Source organism: Oryzias latipes, chromosome 22 (assembly GCF_002234675.1).
Source record: "Oryzias latipes chromosome 22, ASM223467v1".
Lineage (NCBI taxonomy): Eukaryota > Metazoa > Chordata > Actinopteri > Beloniformes > Adrianichthyidae > Oryzias > Oryzias latipes.
In genome coordinates, this window is record NC_019880.2 from 12,151,504 (window position 1) to 12,167,772 (window position 16,269).

General features: G+C 37.8%; 1 protein-coding gene across 5 annotated transcripts; it reads right to left on the reverse strand.

The window, feature by feature from the left end:
• Positions 1-486: 486 nt before the first annotated feature.
• On the reverse strand, positions 487-16,255 carry LOC101159959 (leucine-rich repeat-containing protein 9). 5 transcript variants are annotated; one of them, XM_020713606.2, is made up of 33 exons: positions 16,014-16,255; positions 15,663-15,721; positions 14,424-14,642; positions 14,005-14,145; positions 13,794-13,857; positions 13,614-13,684; positions 12,294-12,476; positions 11,889-12,044; positions 10,688-10,911; positions 10,445-10,576; positions 10,172-10,351; positions 9,958-10,069; positions 9,628-9,757; positions 9,401-9,544; positions 9,190-9,314; positions 8,821-8,994; positions 8,615-8,734; positions 8,279-8,470; positions 8,052-8,177; positions 7,781-7,921; positions 7,460-7,637; positions 7,154-7,374; positions 6,955-7,077; positions 6,745-6,875; positions 6,563-6,671; positions 6,344-6,483; positions 5,564-5,700; positions 4,883-5,100; positions 4,013-4,081; positions 3,008-3,154; positions 1,262-1,412; positions 927-1,077; positions 487-819 (listed from the first exon to the last, which is right to left on the reverse strand). In XM_020713606.2, the coding sequence occupies exons 1-33, from the start codon at positions 16,123-16,125 to the stop codon at positions 795-797; spliced, it is 4,605 nt and encodes a 1,534-aa protein (XP_020569265.1). In that variant the 5' UTR covers positions 16,126-16,255; the 3' UTR covers positions 487-794. The 5 variants fall into 5 exon arrangements, 4 of the variants coding, with proteins under 4 accessions (XP_020569265.1, XP_020569266.1, XP_020569264.1 ...); XM_020713607.2 differs by having other exon boundaries at positions 3,029-3,154; positions 6,955-7,080; XM_020713605.2 differs by having other exon boundaries at positions 6,955-7,080.
• Between the last annotated feature and the right edge of the window lie 14 nt (positions 16,256-16,269).

Genomic DNA, 16,269 nt, shown 5'->3' on the forward strand with positions numbered 1-16,269 from the left:
ATTTAGGAAAATAAATCTCAAATTCAACAATGTCTTCCACGTTTATCTTAGATTTTTAACACACCTAGACTGATTAAAAGATTTTTTTAAATGGAGAATAAATCATTTAATATGAGTTTACTTTTACTTCCCACATCCAAGTTTTGCCTGTTAGAGACAAAACTGCACTGGCTGTAAGAAAAGAGGCTAACATGATGAAACCCACAATCTCTAAAATCCATTTGGACCTTACTCAAGATTACATCTTTATCTGAGTGAATGCAGATTACTGTCCACGGAGAGGTGTGTTAAAGCTGGATTATCCACTTGTTGAGGATGCGTTTGACCCGATGGATGAACCATGCCAGCCTCACGCTTCCACATCTGTGGGTGTTTTTTTTTTTAAAAACTTGTTTGGGGATAGTGGTTGACATGACACCAATACCGCTCATCCTCAGATTAATATGGTCACTGAGCCACATATGCGGAGAAAAAAAAAATGTCAGATTTAATGTTAATTCTTTTAGGAGAAATGCAGGATTTCCTCCTATAGATACACTTTTATTTATCTCACGTTAACATTTTAACCATTTAATTGTAATAGCAACAATTTTTTTAAATCAACATAAAATATTCACATGATTATATCAAAGCTAAAGAGATTTATTGGTAGTTAAGAAAACTGAAAGACACATGCAATTTCTCACCATAAATGCTTACAAAAATGATTGTTTTTTTTTAAATTAAAGCTCAGACATTGGGGTGTGATCTTGCACTCGGACTGTGTTTCCTGAATGACCCACCATCTCAGCAAGCTACGTGTGTTGATCAAATGAACATCTGGAGGAAGAGAAAAGCAGAAGATGTTTATCAACTTGTTTACTTTAAGTTTTTTTTTTTTTTTTATAGAAGTGTGAAATTAATTCTGAATTCTTGTCATGGACAACCTGGTGTCTTGCTCCTTTTTTGAATTTGCTGTTCTGTTTCCCTCTAACAGGACTCGGCTTGCTGGTGGGTTACTTCCCGTTCTTCGACTGTGTCTGATGTTATAGTCAGTTTGGCTGCTTCGACCAGCATTACCGTGCTTGTGCTTTTTGCCTGTTTCAAAAATGAGGCAGTTAAAGGCATCAGTCAAAATCGAACAGAGAGAATAGGAGGATACCGCATAAATCTCTGGACAGCACACTACCGGTATATTAAAAAATACATTTTATAATATTGTAATTCTCAGCAGTAAATGCACTCTCAAATTTATTCACAGGTTTTTATTAATGAACATTACCTGTCAGTGTTTCATGTCCGTGCATGAGGTTTTGTGGTCTGCCATTTATGCTTATTCCTTTAATAGTCGTGTTATAAGCCAGAAGTGGGGGCAGTCCTGGCAGGTTGAATTCCGTGGTAGGGAAAGACGCTCCAACGACTTGAGAGCATTGCTTTAAAAGACAAAATATTAATTTAGGCCATACGGGTACAAAACCAAAACAGGTGTGTTTGAAATGCTTTAGGGGTCAACTCGATGTTTACATTGGTGATCTACAACAGTGTTTTCATTCAGACCGTATGCAGCCAGAGTCAATGCTGCGCATTTACTCCACCCACACACTATGCAATAGATAGGTGATTAGATTGCTTGTTGTTCCACATATATAAGCATCTTATAGCGATACAGTGATTACTACTCATCAGCAACAATTTACAAATTCTAGTAAAAGCAGTTTGAATGCATCGGGAGTGACAACTCAGATGGCGTTCACAAAAATCACTAGGGGGAGGTTTGTAATTTTAATGAGTAAATCCGAGATCTCTGCTCTGTCATTTCCATATCTATGATTAACAAGCAGAGGGGGTCGGGTTGACCTGGCTAATACGCAGTAAATCCACTGGTGCATTATCGGCTAGGCACATTTCATCTAATCAGCAGGATGATGCTAGCAGGCTTACATTGCTTTTAATTCAGAGTTGCAGAAGCCTTACAGTATCACTACCATTGAACCACAACATTAAATCCTTCAGACTGAAAGAGTACATTCACAGTCCGACCCGTTATGTTGGTTGGTTTTGTTGTCAATTGGATTCTTCTAAATCAAGTTTCTTTGTATTTTAAATGTCTTGATTGAAATATACATCAAAAACTGCCCCTTCTGTAATGTGATCTTAAAGAGTATAGTGAAAAAAAGTTTCGTTTTTTTTATAATCAAAATCAATTATACCCTATGAGTAATCTCATGGAGCACTATTTGTCACTGCTGGGGAAAGCTGTTTTTTTAATGTTATTACAACAGAGTTTGTCGATGTGGTGACACCTGGGATTATATAGGTTTGCTTCTTCCCACTCCCTTTCAAGCAACAAATCAAACTCTAATTATCACGTTTGAAAATCACTATAACTAATACATCTTATGTGACTTCTGTTTACTGTATGCGTTACTACAAAAATATCTAGTTATGATTCTCAGTAATTACATGGTCAAGAGGACGGCATCATCTTCAAACATCTTTGTTCATTTTTATTTATTTTCTAATCAATGTGTTACTCAACATCCAAACTAGCTTTGATATATCTCTTTTTTGTAATTTTTTTTCTTGTACTGTTTCATTATTTTAAATGCTTAAAAGAAACAAATAAATCAAATGACAAAAAATCCAATTACTTCCACTTTATGTTTTAAATAAATCCCTATAAATACTTAAAATGTTTAAAAATACTAAGTTTAACTTCTGTTTTGTAATAATTTTCTTGCCAATTCATGCTCTACTGGGTATTGAACTAAAATTTGACAATTTTTTAAAACTATCTAAAAAAAAAGGCCTTTTTATTATTTGTTTTCCAGCTAAATTAATTGAATTGACAAGCTTCATTAAAGAACTTTTTTAAGCCCTTGATGCCTGAGTTTATTTCCAGCTATGATAAAAAAAATTCACTTGTGTTTTGCTTTCACGTAGACGCTAAATTAAGGTAATCATAGAGCTGGATCAAGGGGTTAAACACATTTAGAACTACAAATAACACAAAGCAGTACATAAATACATATTTGTCCAGAGTTCTCACTGCTGGATCTGCTTTTAAGAGCTCAGCCCTGGTCCGCTCCTCCAGAGTTACCATCACTCCATCTAAGAGCTGCAAACTGGAAAGATGAAGAAGTACTGCTGGTCTGTGCAAAGAATTTTGAGCAACCTGTTGACAAAAAAGAAAAAGAAATGAGTAAAAAGCCAAGCTGGTTACAAAGTTTTCGTTTTCTATGACTGAAATCAAAAGTCTAAAGCATTATTACAACAATCTTGACACATCTGGCATCAGTATGATGCTTTGCAATCGTGTTTCCAACAGTGACCCAGCTGACAGAAGCAGATTGGTCCCAGCTGAAGCCATTCTCTGGCCAGGGTTTAAAGCCAGTCCAGCCACAGAAGTGCATAACTCTGGACCCTGCTGCTGTGGTGAAGTTGTGAGTTAAGAAAAAGAGGGGCAACTTTTGCAGGAGAACATGGGAGAAACAGTGGTTTAATGTGGGCAACAGCAGGGAGCCTAGTCTCCAGGGTGGCTTTTGGCCTCTAAGCCCTGGCAGGATTAATACCTCGTCCCATAGGAAGAGAAGTGGGATGGGGTCAAGCAGTAAAGAGGCTGCCACAGATGAGCATTACCCTGTGGATAACAGCGAGGTCATGGGTTGCTGTATCTGTTGGAGCTTGACCCGTGAGCTCCAGATGGGTGACGTAACAGGGGCAATAGTGTCCTACCATTTGGCTTACACATTTGTTTCTGACTCCAGCCAGTTTGAGGCAAAGCAGAAGGCCCATGGTGTAATCGCTTAATTTACAGTTTTGGATTTTGTAAGTGAGAAACTAAGCTTGTAAACACCATATTTTTCGTAATTTGTTTGCAGGTCCAAATATAGAAAAAAATGTCTGACAGGTGATGGATTCATAAAAATAGAAAAAAAGACAATCATGACAAAACAATCAAAACACCAACTGTTTACTGATTTATAATGTCTAATTTTGTTGAAAGGATAAACTAAAACCCCATGATACTTACAGGGTTGCCAATCACAGAGAGCTCTGTCAGTGATGGAAGAACTTCCAGCTTTTCAATCTCAGCAACATCCTGTGAAGAACAAAGATTGTTAAAAATTCTCTTTCATCATCCGAACCTAAGTTTATTTAGTTTTTCTTCCTATAACTTGAACCTTGCTGTGTTTTTCATAATAGAATCATATGAATCGTGACGATCAAAATGTTGGAGTAGGAGGGATAGAGGCAGCTGAAGGCAGAGATTATATGTGAGCTCATAGTAATCTCATGAGAGAGTTTGGGCACGCAACTGGACATGGGTCTGTTTTCTCTCGTTCCCAGCTTTATGCTCAGAATTGGCTGTGATTCAAAGACACCCCCACTGTGAGGACCGATGCTCCGGGATGATTGCTGTATTTTATTTCTTAATTGAATGCGTGAAAACAATAAGGAAGCAAAAGGAAGAAGAAATGGGCAACAAAAGTGCAAATCACTTGCTCTGGGTGAGGAAATGCAGACTGAGAAGCTGATTACACGTTGTACTGATTGTTACCCTCTTTTTCTATACACATGGACATGACCTTCAATCAAACTTGATTCTCCTTAATACTACCCCTTGCATGCCACAGTGGGTGGTAATGGTTCATGATTACTATACTTCATGTTTTACTTTGCAAATGCAGGAAAAAGTAATACTGCTGCACAAGGAATAAAACACATTCTGAAACATCTGACACTTGTGAACCAATCAGGAAAAGTTAGTGGTAAATCAAAAACTGCATAAAAGATGAACGTGACCTTCCTGATAACCTCGGAAATTTTCTTTGCTGCCAGTCTTCCGAGCAGTTTGATTTAGAATGCAAGTCTCAGCATGAATAACAAAGAATCGGAGAACCTGCAGCTTGTTCATGCCGAGGAAGAGCTTTTGTAGCCCAACCAGGGGATCCAGGTGGTTTAGCTCTCGGATTCTGTTGTACTCGAGGTGCAGTTCGAGGAGCTCACTCTGGGCTATGAAGGAGTTCCTGGCCAATGCTTTAATCCGGTTTCTGTCAAGCACAAGCTCTCTAAGCTGCTGCAGCCCCTCCAAGCCTTCCACTTGGCTAATATCGTTGCCTGAAAGGAGACATAACTTTTTTTTAAAGAAAAAAGAAAAGAAAAAAGCAATCCCTTGTTTGGATAAGGAGAAGATATTTTGACAGACCAAAAATAAAAAGTAATTAATAGACAATAATAAACATCAAAGGCAACAGACTATTCATGAGACTTGTGATTTGCTCCTGCTGTAAAAAAAATACTGCAGTTTCAGACAGAGCTTCCAAATGTTTGGGAGACATGAAAGCTTGGTTGCCGTAGTGGGACAAATCATCCTGACAAAGAACAGCTCAATCAAAAGCCATCAAAAGCTGTTGAAAAGAAGCCAGTTGTTATTTTCTTGAAGACTCACAACCCATCTGGCCTTAGGTCTATGGGAGACTGCACTTTCTTTTTTTTTTAAACGTGTGTATTTTAACAGATTCCATGCACTTCACTTTTAACTGGCTTTGAGTTGCAGGGGTAGCACGCAGACCATACGTACCTTGGAGAAAGAGGGATTTGAGATTGGTGAGCCTGCTGAGCTGCAGATTGGCCATATTGGAGATGCCATTGTGACTCAAATGAAGCACTTCCAGGCCTCCCATCAGCGGCTCTAAGCTGCCAGTGGGCCCAGTGTCCCTTAAAAGCAGAGACAACAAATATGTCATTCCCCCTCCTGCTGCTGCTCTTCAATGGTCAGACATCACAGGTGGAAACGAGCATGTGGTAATTACAGTTCTGCCAAATAAAAACAGTTCTAAACTCGATTTATGTTATGCCAATTTTCTTCTTATACAATTAGGCTTCATCTATCAATAGTTTTTTTATATTTTAACATAATGCAAGAAAAGTAATAAAAACAATCAGAAATCATACAATACGTGCTTTAAAATTTTTCTGGTACTTACTTCTTGTGTAATTGTCTACAAAACCTTGTAGAATTTACAGAAACAAAATCAAGTGCATTGGCTGGTCGGTGCTGCCCCCTATTGTTCAGACCTAGCACTCCATTTCATGAAACCCTTGTGCTATTTTCGATGACCCCACCCTTACATTGACATGTTCTCCCTACCATGACAAAGGTGGATAAAGGTGGAAAAGATTTCATGTAATCCATGGACACCAGTGAGGTTCACGAATCATTGAAGAAAAAAGGTTCAGCGCACTGTCTAGTGGGTCTAGATGACCCAACTCCCAATGTTAAAATGCCTAGGATAGCACAAGGGTTACAAACTAGTGTGAAAAAATTTTAGACACTCACAAACTATCAACCATAACATACCTATTAGTCTTGCCCGGGCTCTGCTGTCCGTACCCGCTGGAGTGAACTCTGCTGTGCAGTATCTGTCTGTTTGTCATAGGAGCCGGAATCTTGTGTTTGGGTAGAATGGACTCAATGTGGTTGTAGTTAAGACTCAAAGCCTGTAAAACCAGTGCAAACAATCAATTTTTAATTCTTGTCAGACTTGTCAGCTGAAAAATTGCACTCAGTCTGATGTACTTTGAGGTTGGGCAGGTGGATGAGGCCCGAGAAGGAGGTGAGGTTGTTGTGGTCTAAATTGATACTGCATAGATTACAGAACAGCTCCGCTGGGGACAGATCAACCATCCTGTAAACAAAGTAGACTTCTTTTTAAATTTTTGTTTGTTTAAAAACTCCGCTGTGATCAGTGAAGCGCTTGCCTGATGGAGCAGGAGTGCAGGGTAAGGTAAAGGATCTCAGTGTAGTTTGAGTGACCCAGCTTTTCTACAACCATATCAGTGGTTAGTCTTCCCTTAAACATGCTTTTTGCACTCTCGCACTCACTTGCATCCTGGTGAAAACAAAAAGAACTTTACACAATCAAAGCATCCTAAGAAAGTTATGATTGGATGGAGATGTTTTGTACAAACCACTGCAACTCCATCCAGAGCTTTAAGTGAGGTCAGATGGAAAATGACAAATATCCGATAGCTTTCCAGCTTTTCCGCTAAAGCATTCCCATAGAGATCCAGAATGATGAGGTTTGCCAACTCCTGCTGACACAAAATGCAGCTCATGAGCATGAGAAATGATTAAATGGTTGGAAAACGCAACATGACATCTCCTAACTTTGAGATAGTGAACGTCCCTCGAGGAAGAAATCCGGTTCTTTCCAATATAAAGTTCAAGGAGAGACTGAACATTTTGGATGCCATCCAAGGTCATGATGGAGTTGTTCTCCACAGACAGAAAAATCAGGTCAGGCAGCTGTTTTAACACAGAGGCCTCCAGACCTGACAGCTGGTTCCCATCTACGCTTAGTTTTTTTAGGTGACGCAGTTTCCCCAGACCTAAACATCAGATAACAGATTCTCACAGGAACAAAAATTCTGCAATTGTGATCAAACATAGATTAAAGAGTAAAGTATGACTCACCTTTAAGTGTAGCAATGCAATTGTTGTTCAGTGAAAGCTCTTCTAGCTTTAAGCAACAATCAATCCCATCCACTCTGCAGATGTTGTTGTCATCAAAGGAAGCCCAGCGCAGATTCTCAAGTTTGCTCAAACTGTTAAGCTTAGAAATCCTTTGGTCGTCAAGGTTGAGGGAGGTTATCTAGTCAAAATGTAATCAATTAAGATAAATTAATCTTTGTATATATTATGAGAGATTATGTGCAACAAAGTCTTAATTGGAATAAACTTTTTATAAATGGATTAATCACTTTGAAATGAGGAGGTCTGGATGATGCAGCTTACCTTCAGAGTCCAGTCTGGCTCCATTTCTCTGCTGGGTCCCCATGACGCCGGGCTGCACTGATGAAGGAGCTGAACTGTTGACAGCAGGCTAAGTTGTCGCGGATAATCAATGCTAAAACTGGAGTGTGCCAGAATAGATGCCTGCAAGATGCCCTCTTATTTAAATCAATAGTGAGCTCATATTTGAAAAAATGTTTTATTTAGACCAACACAGTGAGGAATAGACTGAACACGTTCATATATAGTAAATGGGAGGAGTGAAGATCTTGACCTGGTTAATTTTAGATGCAGCAGCAACCTGTTCAGCTTCAGCAGCCTCTTCCTTTGACACCAACACTCCATCAAGGTGGGTGAGGGTCGTAAGATGACCCAGAAGGGTACTTCTAACAACCTCTGGCTGAAAGGAGGAAGAAAAACATTCAAACATGAACATATTTTTACATTTATAAAATGTTGTGCATCAATCTCTAAGCTAAATGTTGAAAAGAAAAGCCATACCCTGCTCCATGGATTGTATCGGGTGTCCAGTTTGAGCAGAGCAGGCGTGTGTTTCCTGAGCACCGATGTAATCTCTCTAGCTTTTGATAACTTGTTCCAGGATACATCAAGGTGTTCCAGATGTTTCAATCCCTGCAACCCATCCAGTGTCACCAGATGGTTGAAGCTAGCATCCAAAAACTCAAGGCTGGGCTGAGGAGAGAGTTTCTGTAAGTGCCGCTTCAGAATACATTCCTCTACACCTTTGCTTTCAGACTTGATTTTTTCATCCAATGGCTTTGTATGGCCTTTTAAATACTGATTGTGTCGATGTGATTAAATACTGTAGCACATTACCATGTAGGAAATGTCATCGAGGTGTGTGAGCTTATTGAAGCTGATGGTTAGATGTCTCAGAGCTGTAAGCCTGGAAATCTCTTTTATTTCACTCAGACTATTGCCATGAAGGTTAAGCACCTGTAGATTGAACATCTCAATGAAAAGTTGCAAAATTACCTCAAAATAATACCAAAAAATCCACTTTATAAAGATAAAAGACTTACAATGATCTGACTGAGGGCGCTGGCATTGGCAACATTTAGAAGAATTTTATTGTTTAAGCTCAAGAGCTCAGGCTTAAGTCTTAGAATAGGTTCCATGTCGAGGGCGGCTTTGTCCAGGATTTCATTCGAAGGATCGTTGTCTGTGCTGGTGTTTATGGTAGATTGATCCTTGTCCTTGAAATTAAACATTACATTTTGACTGTATTTGATTATGTTAGATCATATCGGGCCAAAGCAAAAGTAAGACGTCAGCAAAGGTCAAGAAACAATAGGATTTTTGTATATTTGGTTTCACTCAATAGCCTTAATTATCAATGTATATGACTATTATACCATTTTAGTATCATCAAAAACAAATGAGATATTCACCTCCAAAATATATTCAAAATATATGATGTATTCTGGCAGGACAAGCTCATGCTGGAACACAAACCACTGTCTTCGAGGAGGATTCATCTCAGTGCCTGTGTGGGTCTTGCCTGAGCTTGGGGGGTCTAAACAGAAGAGGGAAACACAAAGAGATGTAAAAATACAGCGCTATACAAAATGTTCTTTTTGTACCAAACAATAAACTGGATACCATCGTGAGTTGCTGAAGGCTTTGATTTGACGTCCAGGTTGCGATACACAGAGTAGACTTTAGGGTATCTGCTTATGTCGCCCAGATCTCCATCACGGAAAGGCATGCTGTTACCGATAAATACTTTGGAGACAATGACCTGACCTACAAGCAAAAATGAAATAATACTTGGGAATTCAACAAAAAAGCCCTATCCTTTTGAGGGTAGTCGTAAAAAGTAACTTTACCGTGTCGAATTGCCTCAGTTCTTTGTCTGAGATCACCTTGACGGTCTTGTTGAAGCAAAAACTCAATTCTGGGCTGTTCAGCCACAGCTAAGCTATTGGATAAAGGCACGGCAGCCTCTCTTTCTGTGGACTAATGAAAAATAGTCAGCATTGTATAGACAAAATATTTTCAACATTGGTTGAAAATTTTTGCACAGTTCATGTTCAAACGTAAAGAGTAGAATTGTATTTAAGACTGTCAAGACCCTACTTCTTTCTTAAATGTCAGCCAATGGAATCTTGGAAATACAACACACTGATGGAGAGGATTCTTTCAAGGATCATGCCTACCTTTTGTTGCGTTGTTGTAAAGCCTTCCTGCAAAATGCAGAAAGTCTCTTCTTTCTCACATTTCTCAGGGTCGGCTATGTAGAATAAATACTCCAAACGCTTTCTGTGATGTCTATTTACAATAGGGTTTTAAAAGACTTTCAGTTGTTTTATATGGACAAAGATATGATTAAAGCCCATTTTTAATGCTCTTCTTTGCAAATGTTTTACTTACTGTAAAAAGGCAGCAGCGTCTTCATTTCCCATCAGGCTGTGCAGCTTTTCTACAAAACGATGCCTCAAAGCACTGTTGTGGATGCGGAAGACTCTGTCAACCTTAATGTCGATGACGTCGAGAGTCTTGTACTCTGAAGGAGCAAAGCGAGAAACCAGCAGGTTGCAGCAAGAATTGAACCTGTTGGTCAGAGTAAAAGTAAAACAAGGATGTTTTCAACTCCCTCATGAAATTAAAACTTTCATAAATGTTTTATAAATGCTAAATCAATACCAAAGATCTGTGGGACAGCCTGCTTCCAGACGAATGTTACCGACACTTTCGAGCTCCATGTATAGAAACTGAACCACGTGTTCCGTTTTGTTTGCAGCTCGGGTCTTTTCCCTCTTACACCAGGCTTCAATGCTAAATATTAAGTACAAAAATTGTCTTTTTTTTCTGGCAGTTAAATTCTACTGAGATGTTGATATTTGTACAACTTTACTTTCTTGTTAAACTGTGATAAAGTGAACTAACTCATCTATCCTCTTGGTCCAGAATGTCAGTCTTTCCCTTAGGGTTTCAATCTTAACATGTATTTGGTGCACCGCTGCAAGATCAAGATTGACACCAGGGTTGGTGTTTGAGTCACTTCTTGTTTGTAGACTGTCGTCCAGGTAAATCTGCCCTCCTGGGTCATCACTCCACATGCAGCCAGGCGTCTTGGAACCAACTGGCACTGTGCTGAGTTCACACTCAAGCTTTGGACACATGCAAAGGGAGACAACTCTGTTTAAGGCCGTGTCACAGAGCCACTACATCTCTTTTGCACATTTTTCACGTTTGAAATTTCAGCCTTTCATGCGTGATATACGTAATTTCGTGTTTCTTGTGTTAGTCTTTTGTTGTTGTGCGGAGATGTCGTTCGAGAGCCACCAATTGCGCAAGTTTCCCCCCTTTTGAAAAGATGTGAGGCCTGTAATTTTTTATCATAGATGAACCTCAACTATGAGAGAAAAAAATAAGAATAAAAAATCCAGAAATAACAAAAAAAAAAAGCTCAACTTAATATTTTGTTATATACCGTTTGTTGGCAATGACAGCAGTCAAACATTTTCTGCAAGTCTTCACTAGGTTTTGAAAAACTGTTGCTGGTATTTTGGCCCATTCCTCCATGCAGATCTCCTGTAGAGCAGTGATGTTTTGGGGCAGTCGCTGGGCAACAGAACTTTCAACTTCCCCCAAAGATGTTCTATAGGGTTGAAATATGGAGACTGGCTAGGCCACTCCAGGACCATGAAATGCTTCTTACGAAGCCACTCCTTTGTTACCCGGGCAGTGTGTTTGGGATCGTTACAAGACTGTGAGAGTTAAAAATTTTGCTGGTTTGTATGTGACCAAATACTTGTTTTCAACCATAATTAAAAAATAAATTCTTTAAAAATCCGACAATGTGATTTTCTGATTTTTTTTATTATTTTGTCTCTCATAGTTGAAGTATGATGGAAGTTACAGGCCTCTCTCATCTTTTTAAGACGGAGATCTTGCACAATTGGTGGCTGAACAAATACTTTTTTGCCCCCACTGTTTGACCAATTTGAATCCATGCAACACGCGCAGAATGTATGTAGTGGCTGTGTGACACTGCCTTTATTCTGCGCTGTCACTGGAGATGAGGGAGACATTAATTTAGTCTAAAACCTTAAGTCATTTTTTAGAAATGTTTTGAGGAATGTACTTTTTTGAGAGCATAGCTGAGGGTCCTGATGCGTTCTTCAGGCAGCTGTAGTAGAGTTTTCTTCTTTTCTGTCAGACTAAGTTGCTTCTCGGACAGGTTTCTCTTAGCAGAACGTACACGCATGTTGTAGTACATCATTTTCTTCATCACCGCAGCCTGCAAAAGAAATAAAAGAAATGCTCTAACAGAAAAGAAGAACTTATATAACACAAGATGCATAAATCAAATCCATCTAAATGGATTCAACATCTTAATAATTGTCAAAAAGGTTTAAATTTACTGTATTTTGTGAAGTCTTTCAGGTGTTTCTTTAGAAACTCATATTTACGAGGAATCTTAAAATTAAGTGAAGAATCTGACTTCAACCTTAGTCAGCCCCAAATCTACAAAAAATCTTCTTTGTACCTCAGCAGCCTCTTTGACTTGCTTGTCAGAGACATTGTAAGAATCAAGTTGCTGGAGACCTGGTATGTGGTAAAGAACGTGTGTGGCATAGTTACACAGGAGGCACACTGGGTTAGGAGTTGACATGGGATCCTTGAGTGCAAGCTCTTTCAGACGGGGCAAATGGGCAAGCTGGGCCAGCTCCTGTTAAGGCACAACCAGAAACCTAGTTAGAGCTTAAACCATGTTCAATCCTATCTGTCTGTCTCGGATAATTATTTTTGTCTCCGATATTTTGATACGTTCAACAGCAAAAGATTCTCAACCACCCAATTTATCTTATCGCTCTAAAGGAAACAGCTATTGCAGAGGCAGTGCAATTAAAGTGACTGAGTTTGATGGACTTAATATTCTGCTGCTATGCAAAATGTGATGCAGAAAACACAAGGCAGACTTTTCTGTTTTCAATCACTCTTTGAACTCATCTCTTGAATTTCAATAATTGCCTCCCCTAAAAGCAAGGCTACAGGTGGAGAAAAAGAGGAAGGTGTAGATGCTGTAGTGTGAAGCTGATCAAAGCAAAAACGCTGAAATGTTTTTGTGTGTTTTGTGACCCAGTCCCTTACCCCAGCTGGGCTCATATTAAGCTTCTCAACTCTACAAAGCTGCTATGTTTAACTAACACAAACATTCATGCTGTCTTTGGAATTTGATGGATATGTAGTTTAAATAAATCTGGTGCATAACTGAACTTTGAATGAAAAAAAAATTACAGTTCTCAGTCCCTTAGTAAATTCTTTTTACACTATAATTAAAAATGTGGTTTGACCAAGACCCTGGCAATTCCTAAGAATTAGAAGGGCTGTTTTATTACACGTTCCAATAAGGCAAATGAGCTGGGTGATGAATAAAGGCTAGTTGAGGGGGGTCTCAGGTTGTGACCAATAACAGCAAGAGCTATAAAATGTCTAATATGGTCAAAAAGACCTTGAAGCACCATAGCTATGATTTATAAACGAGGCTGTCTGCTCCAACAGATTAAACAAATGTATAAGTAACGCATTGCTAAATTATGTAAAAAATAATCTAGTCTTTTGATGCTTTTCTCCTACTTTAGCGGAGCATATCATTGAAATTGTAATGTCAAAAATGTAATTCAAGCTGCTCATTCTTTCAGAAAGGTCATTTTTTTAGCATGGTTGTTCTAACAAGAATCTAAAAAATGTCTGTTAGGTAATGAAAAGGATTTTAATAAGATTTAGAAAACACATGTAAGGGAGTTTTTTAATGAAAATAATTTGAAAAACATACTTTGTTACTCATTTTTTACCCCCTTTTTACCTTGAAGGAGCTGATCTGGTTCCCAGACAGGTTAAGAATTTCTAGGCTGACGTTTGGATCAAGGCTGTTCCCTAAAAAAGAAAGCTGACGTTTAGTTTTTTTTTCTTTTCTTATTCAACAGCTTTGTAAATTTCCACCAAATGTGAGAAAGAAAAGAAAAGGGCAAATCTGCAGATATACCAATCTTTTCAATTAAGTTGTCGGCGAGGTTTAGTTCCTTAAGGTTCTGAAGCATGTCCAAACCCTGCAGAAGAAAACAGAAACAGAGTAGAAAACGGCTTTGCATGTTTCAGAAAAAAATTCAAACAAAATATGTTATTGCATCATCAATCTAACAAAAACATATAATTCTATGAGACTGACATGAAAAAATGTAATGCCAGTTTCATACCTGGATTTTAGTGATGCAGTTATTGTTGAGCCACAGAACTTCCAGGTTAACCTGCAAATCTAAGTTTTGTATTTCACATATCTGATTATTATAAAGGTACAGCTTCTCTAGTTTTTGACAGTTTTGTAGTCCAGATATTTCCTGTTGATAAGACAATGAGAAAACAATTATATGTTAAAAACAAAAAGGTTAAACTCTTCGTCTCTGGGTTTGAAACGTTATTATTTGTTTTAATCCTTATTGCTGCAGTGTTTAATCTCACATACATACTTGAACATAAACTATATTATAATCTCATAAATTAAAAGTTGTTATGTCTGACATTTTTACACAAACATATACAGTACAGACCAAAAGTTTGGACACACCTTCTCAAGGTGCAAAACCAAACTTTTGGTCTGTACTGTATGAAAACTCACTCTAAGACGACACTGGACTATCCAGATCTGCTGTAGCAGAGGGCAGTTCTCCAGTCCTTCAATGTGTTCTATGGTCTGGTCCACGATGGTAAGGTGGCAAAGTCTTGGAAAGAAGAAGAGCCCGACCATTCGGGGGAAACCAGAGAAAAAGATCTCCAGAGACGTGACGTTACTCCCCTCCTGTGCTATTTTTTCATAGGAAACGCCATTGACCAGACACTGTTGTGAGCAAAAAGATGAACAATGATTCATGATCTTGATATTTATGCATCATAAATAAATAAATAAATTTAAAAAGGGGGGTTGAAATACAGTCAAATAAAAGCAAACCTAAAACCTTTTTGCTTCCACATTCAGTTTTTTGGGAGTCTTTTTTTTTTCTCCGTTTTTCTGACAATGTGTATTTAGACTGCAGCATTTATTCATATATATTAAAGAAATTCATAAAAATGCAAAAGCAGAAATGATATATTTTAAACATGTTCATAATGAATTTTCTAAAAAAAAACGTAATTTATTTTTGAATAAAAAAAACACTATTCACTCATTTCCTATTTCATGTAACAATCACAGAAGCCAGCAGTAATATTCTATATAGGCAGAAAATTAGGGGCAATTCATATTGATATAATAGTCTAGCAATGAGCATTTTTGCACTTGCATGGAGAGTAAATATTTAAAGTTATCTATTTGTTACAATGAATTTACAAAGAACATTACAAGATAATGATATAAAATAGATTTAAATGCATTAAAAGATCGTAAAGTAAACACAAATTAAAGTAAAGCAAAGTAAACACAATAAAAAAACACATATTTAATTAACCCTACAAACCCATAGGCAATTTTCTTTCTTTTTTTTACAATGTCTTAAATTTTTTTTTGTTTTCATCAAATATTTTTTCATCTTTACATTTTATTTTTTGGCCGCTGTTAATCGCTGCTACCCAAAATGAGTAAACAAAAAGTCAAATTAACTTTAAAACTACAAGTAATAATTTTTGGTAGTTCTCCATGGTTAATTGGCTACAAACAAACAAACAAACAAACAAACAAACAAATAAATAAATGCTGAGAGAGAGAGAGCCTCCAGAATAATTCCAGAGGGAGAGTGGAATTTCCTTTACATTTACTGTACATTGTTTTCTTTTTACTTGCAATTTATGTTGCAAACATTTCTTGACTACAAAATCAAAAACTTCTGCATGGTATCACATGTTTTTCTTAGTGTTAACTTACTAGTTTTTTGACCACCTCTTCATCCCTGCAGTTCGTCTTTTTGTCACTTTTCAACATAGCTGTGCAAAAAAATAAACAAAAACAACAAATTAAGCATTACTGGTCGGTTCTGCTGAAAACAATACAAAACTAACACGTGCCCGTCAATTTAAATGTTAAAAACCAATTTTGAGTAAACGTTTATATTTGCCCCTCCCCCCAAACATGCACACCAAACAAACAGAAACCGACCAAGTTTAAGGACTGAGCATCAGTTCTACAGACTCTCTGCACTGCACATATTATATATTAAAACGTAAAATGCATTTTTGTTATCGTTTATTAATGTATGATTGAAACACAATTGGTTACCAATATCGATGGGAAGAACGCGTATCCAGGCACGAGTGTTTGGTTGCCATGGAGGAACTCCGAAACTTTTCAAGCTTTGTTTGTACGCTGAGCTACCACACGAGGGCGCCATACTGCAAGATTTGTCTGGACTGTTTTCATGGAGACACAAGACATTTGGATCTCCAGAATATTCTTTAGTACAAAAGGCAGAAAATAAATAAAGTTTTTCATTTTTTTAAGTGCTATTCAGACTGAAAAAATAGTAATATTATAT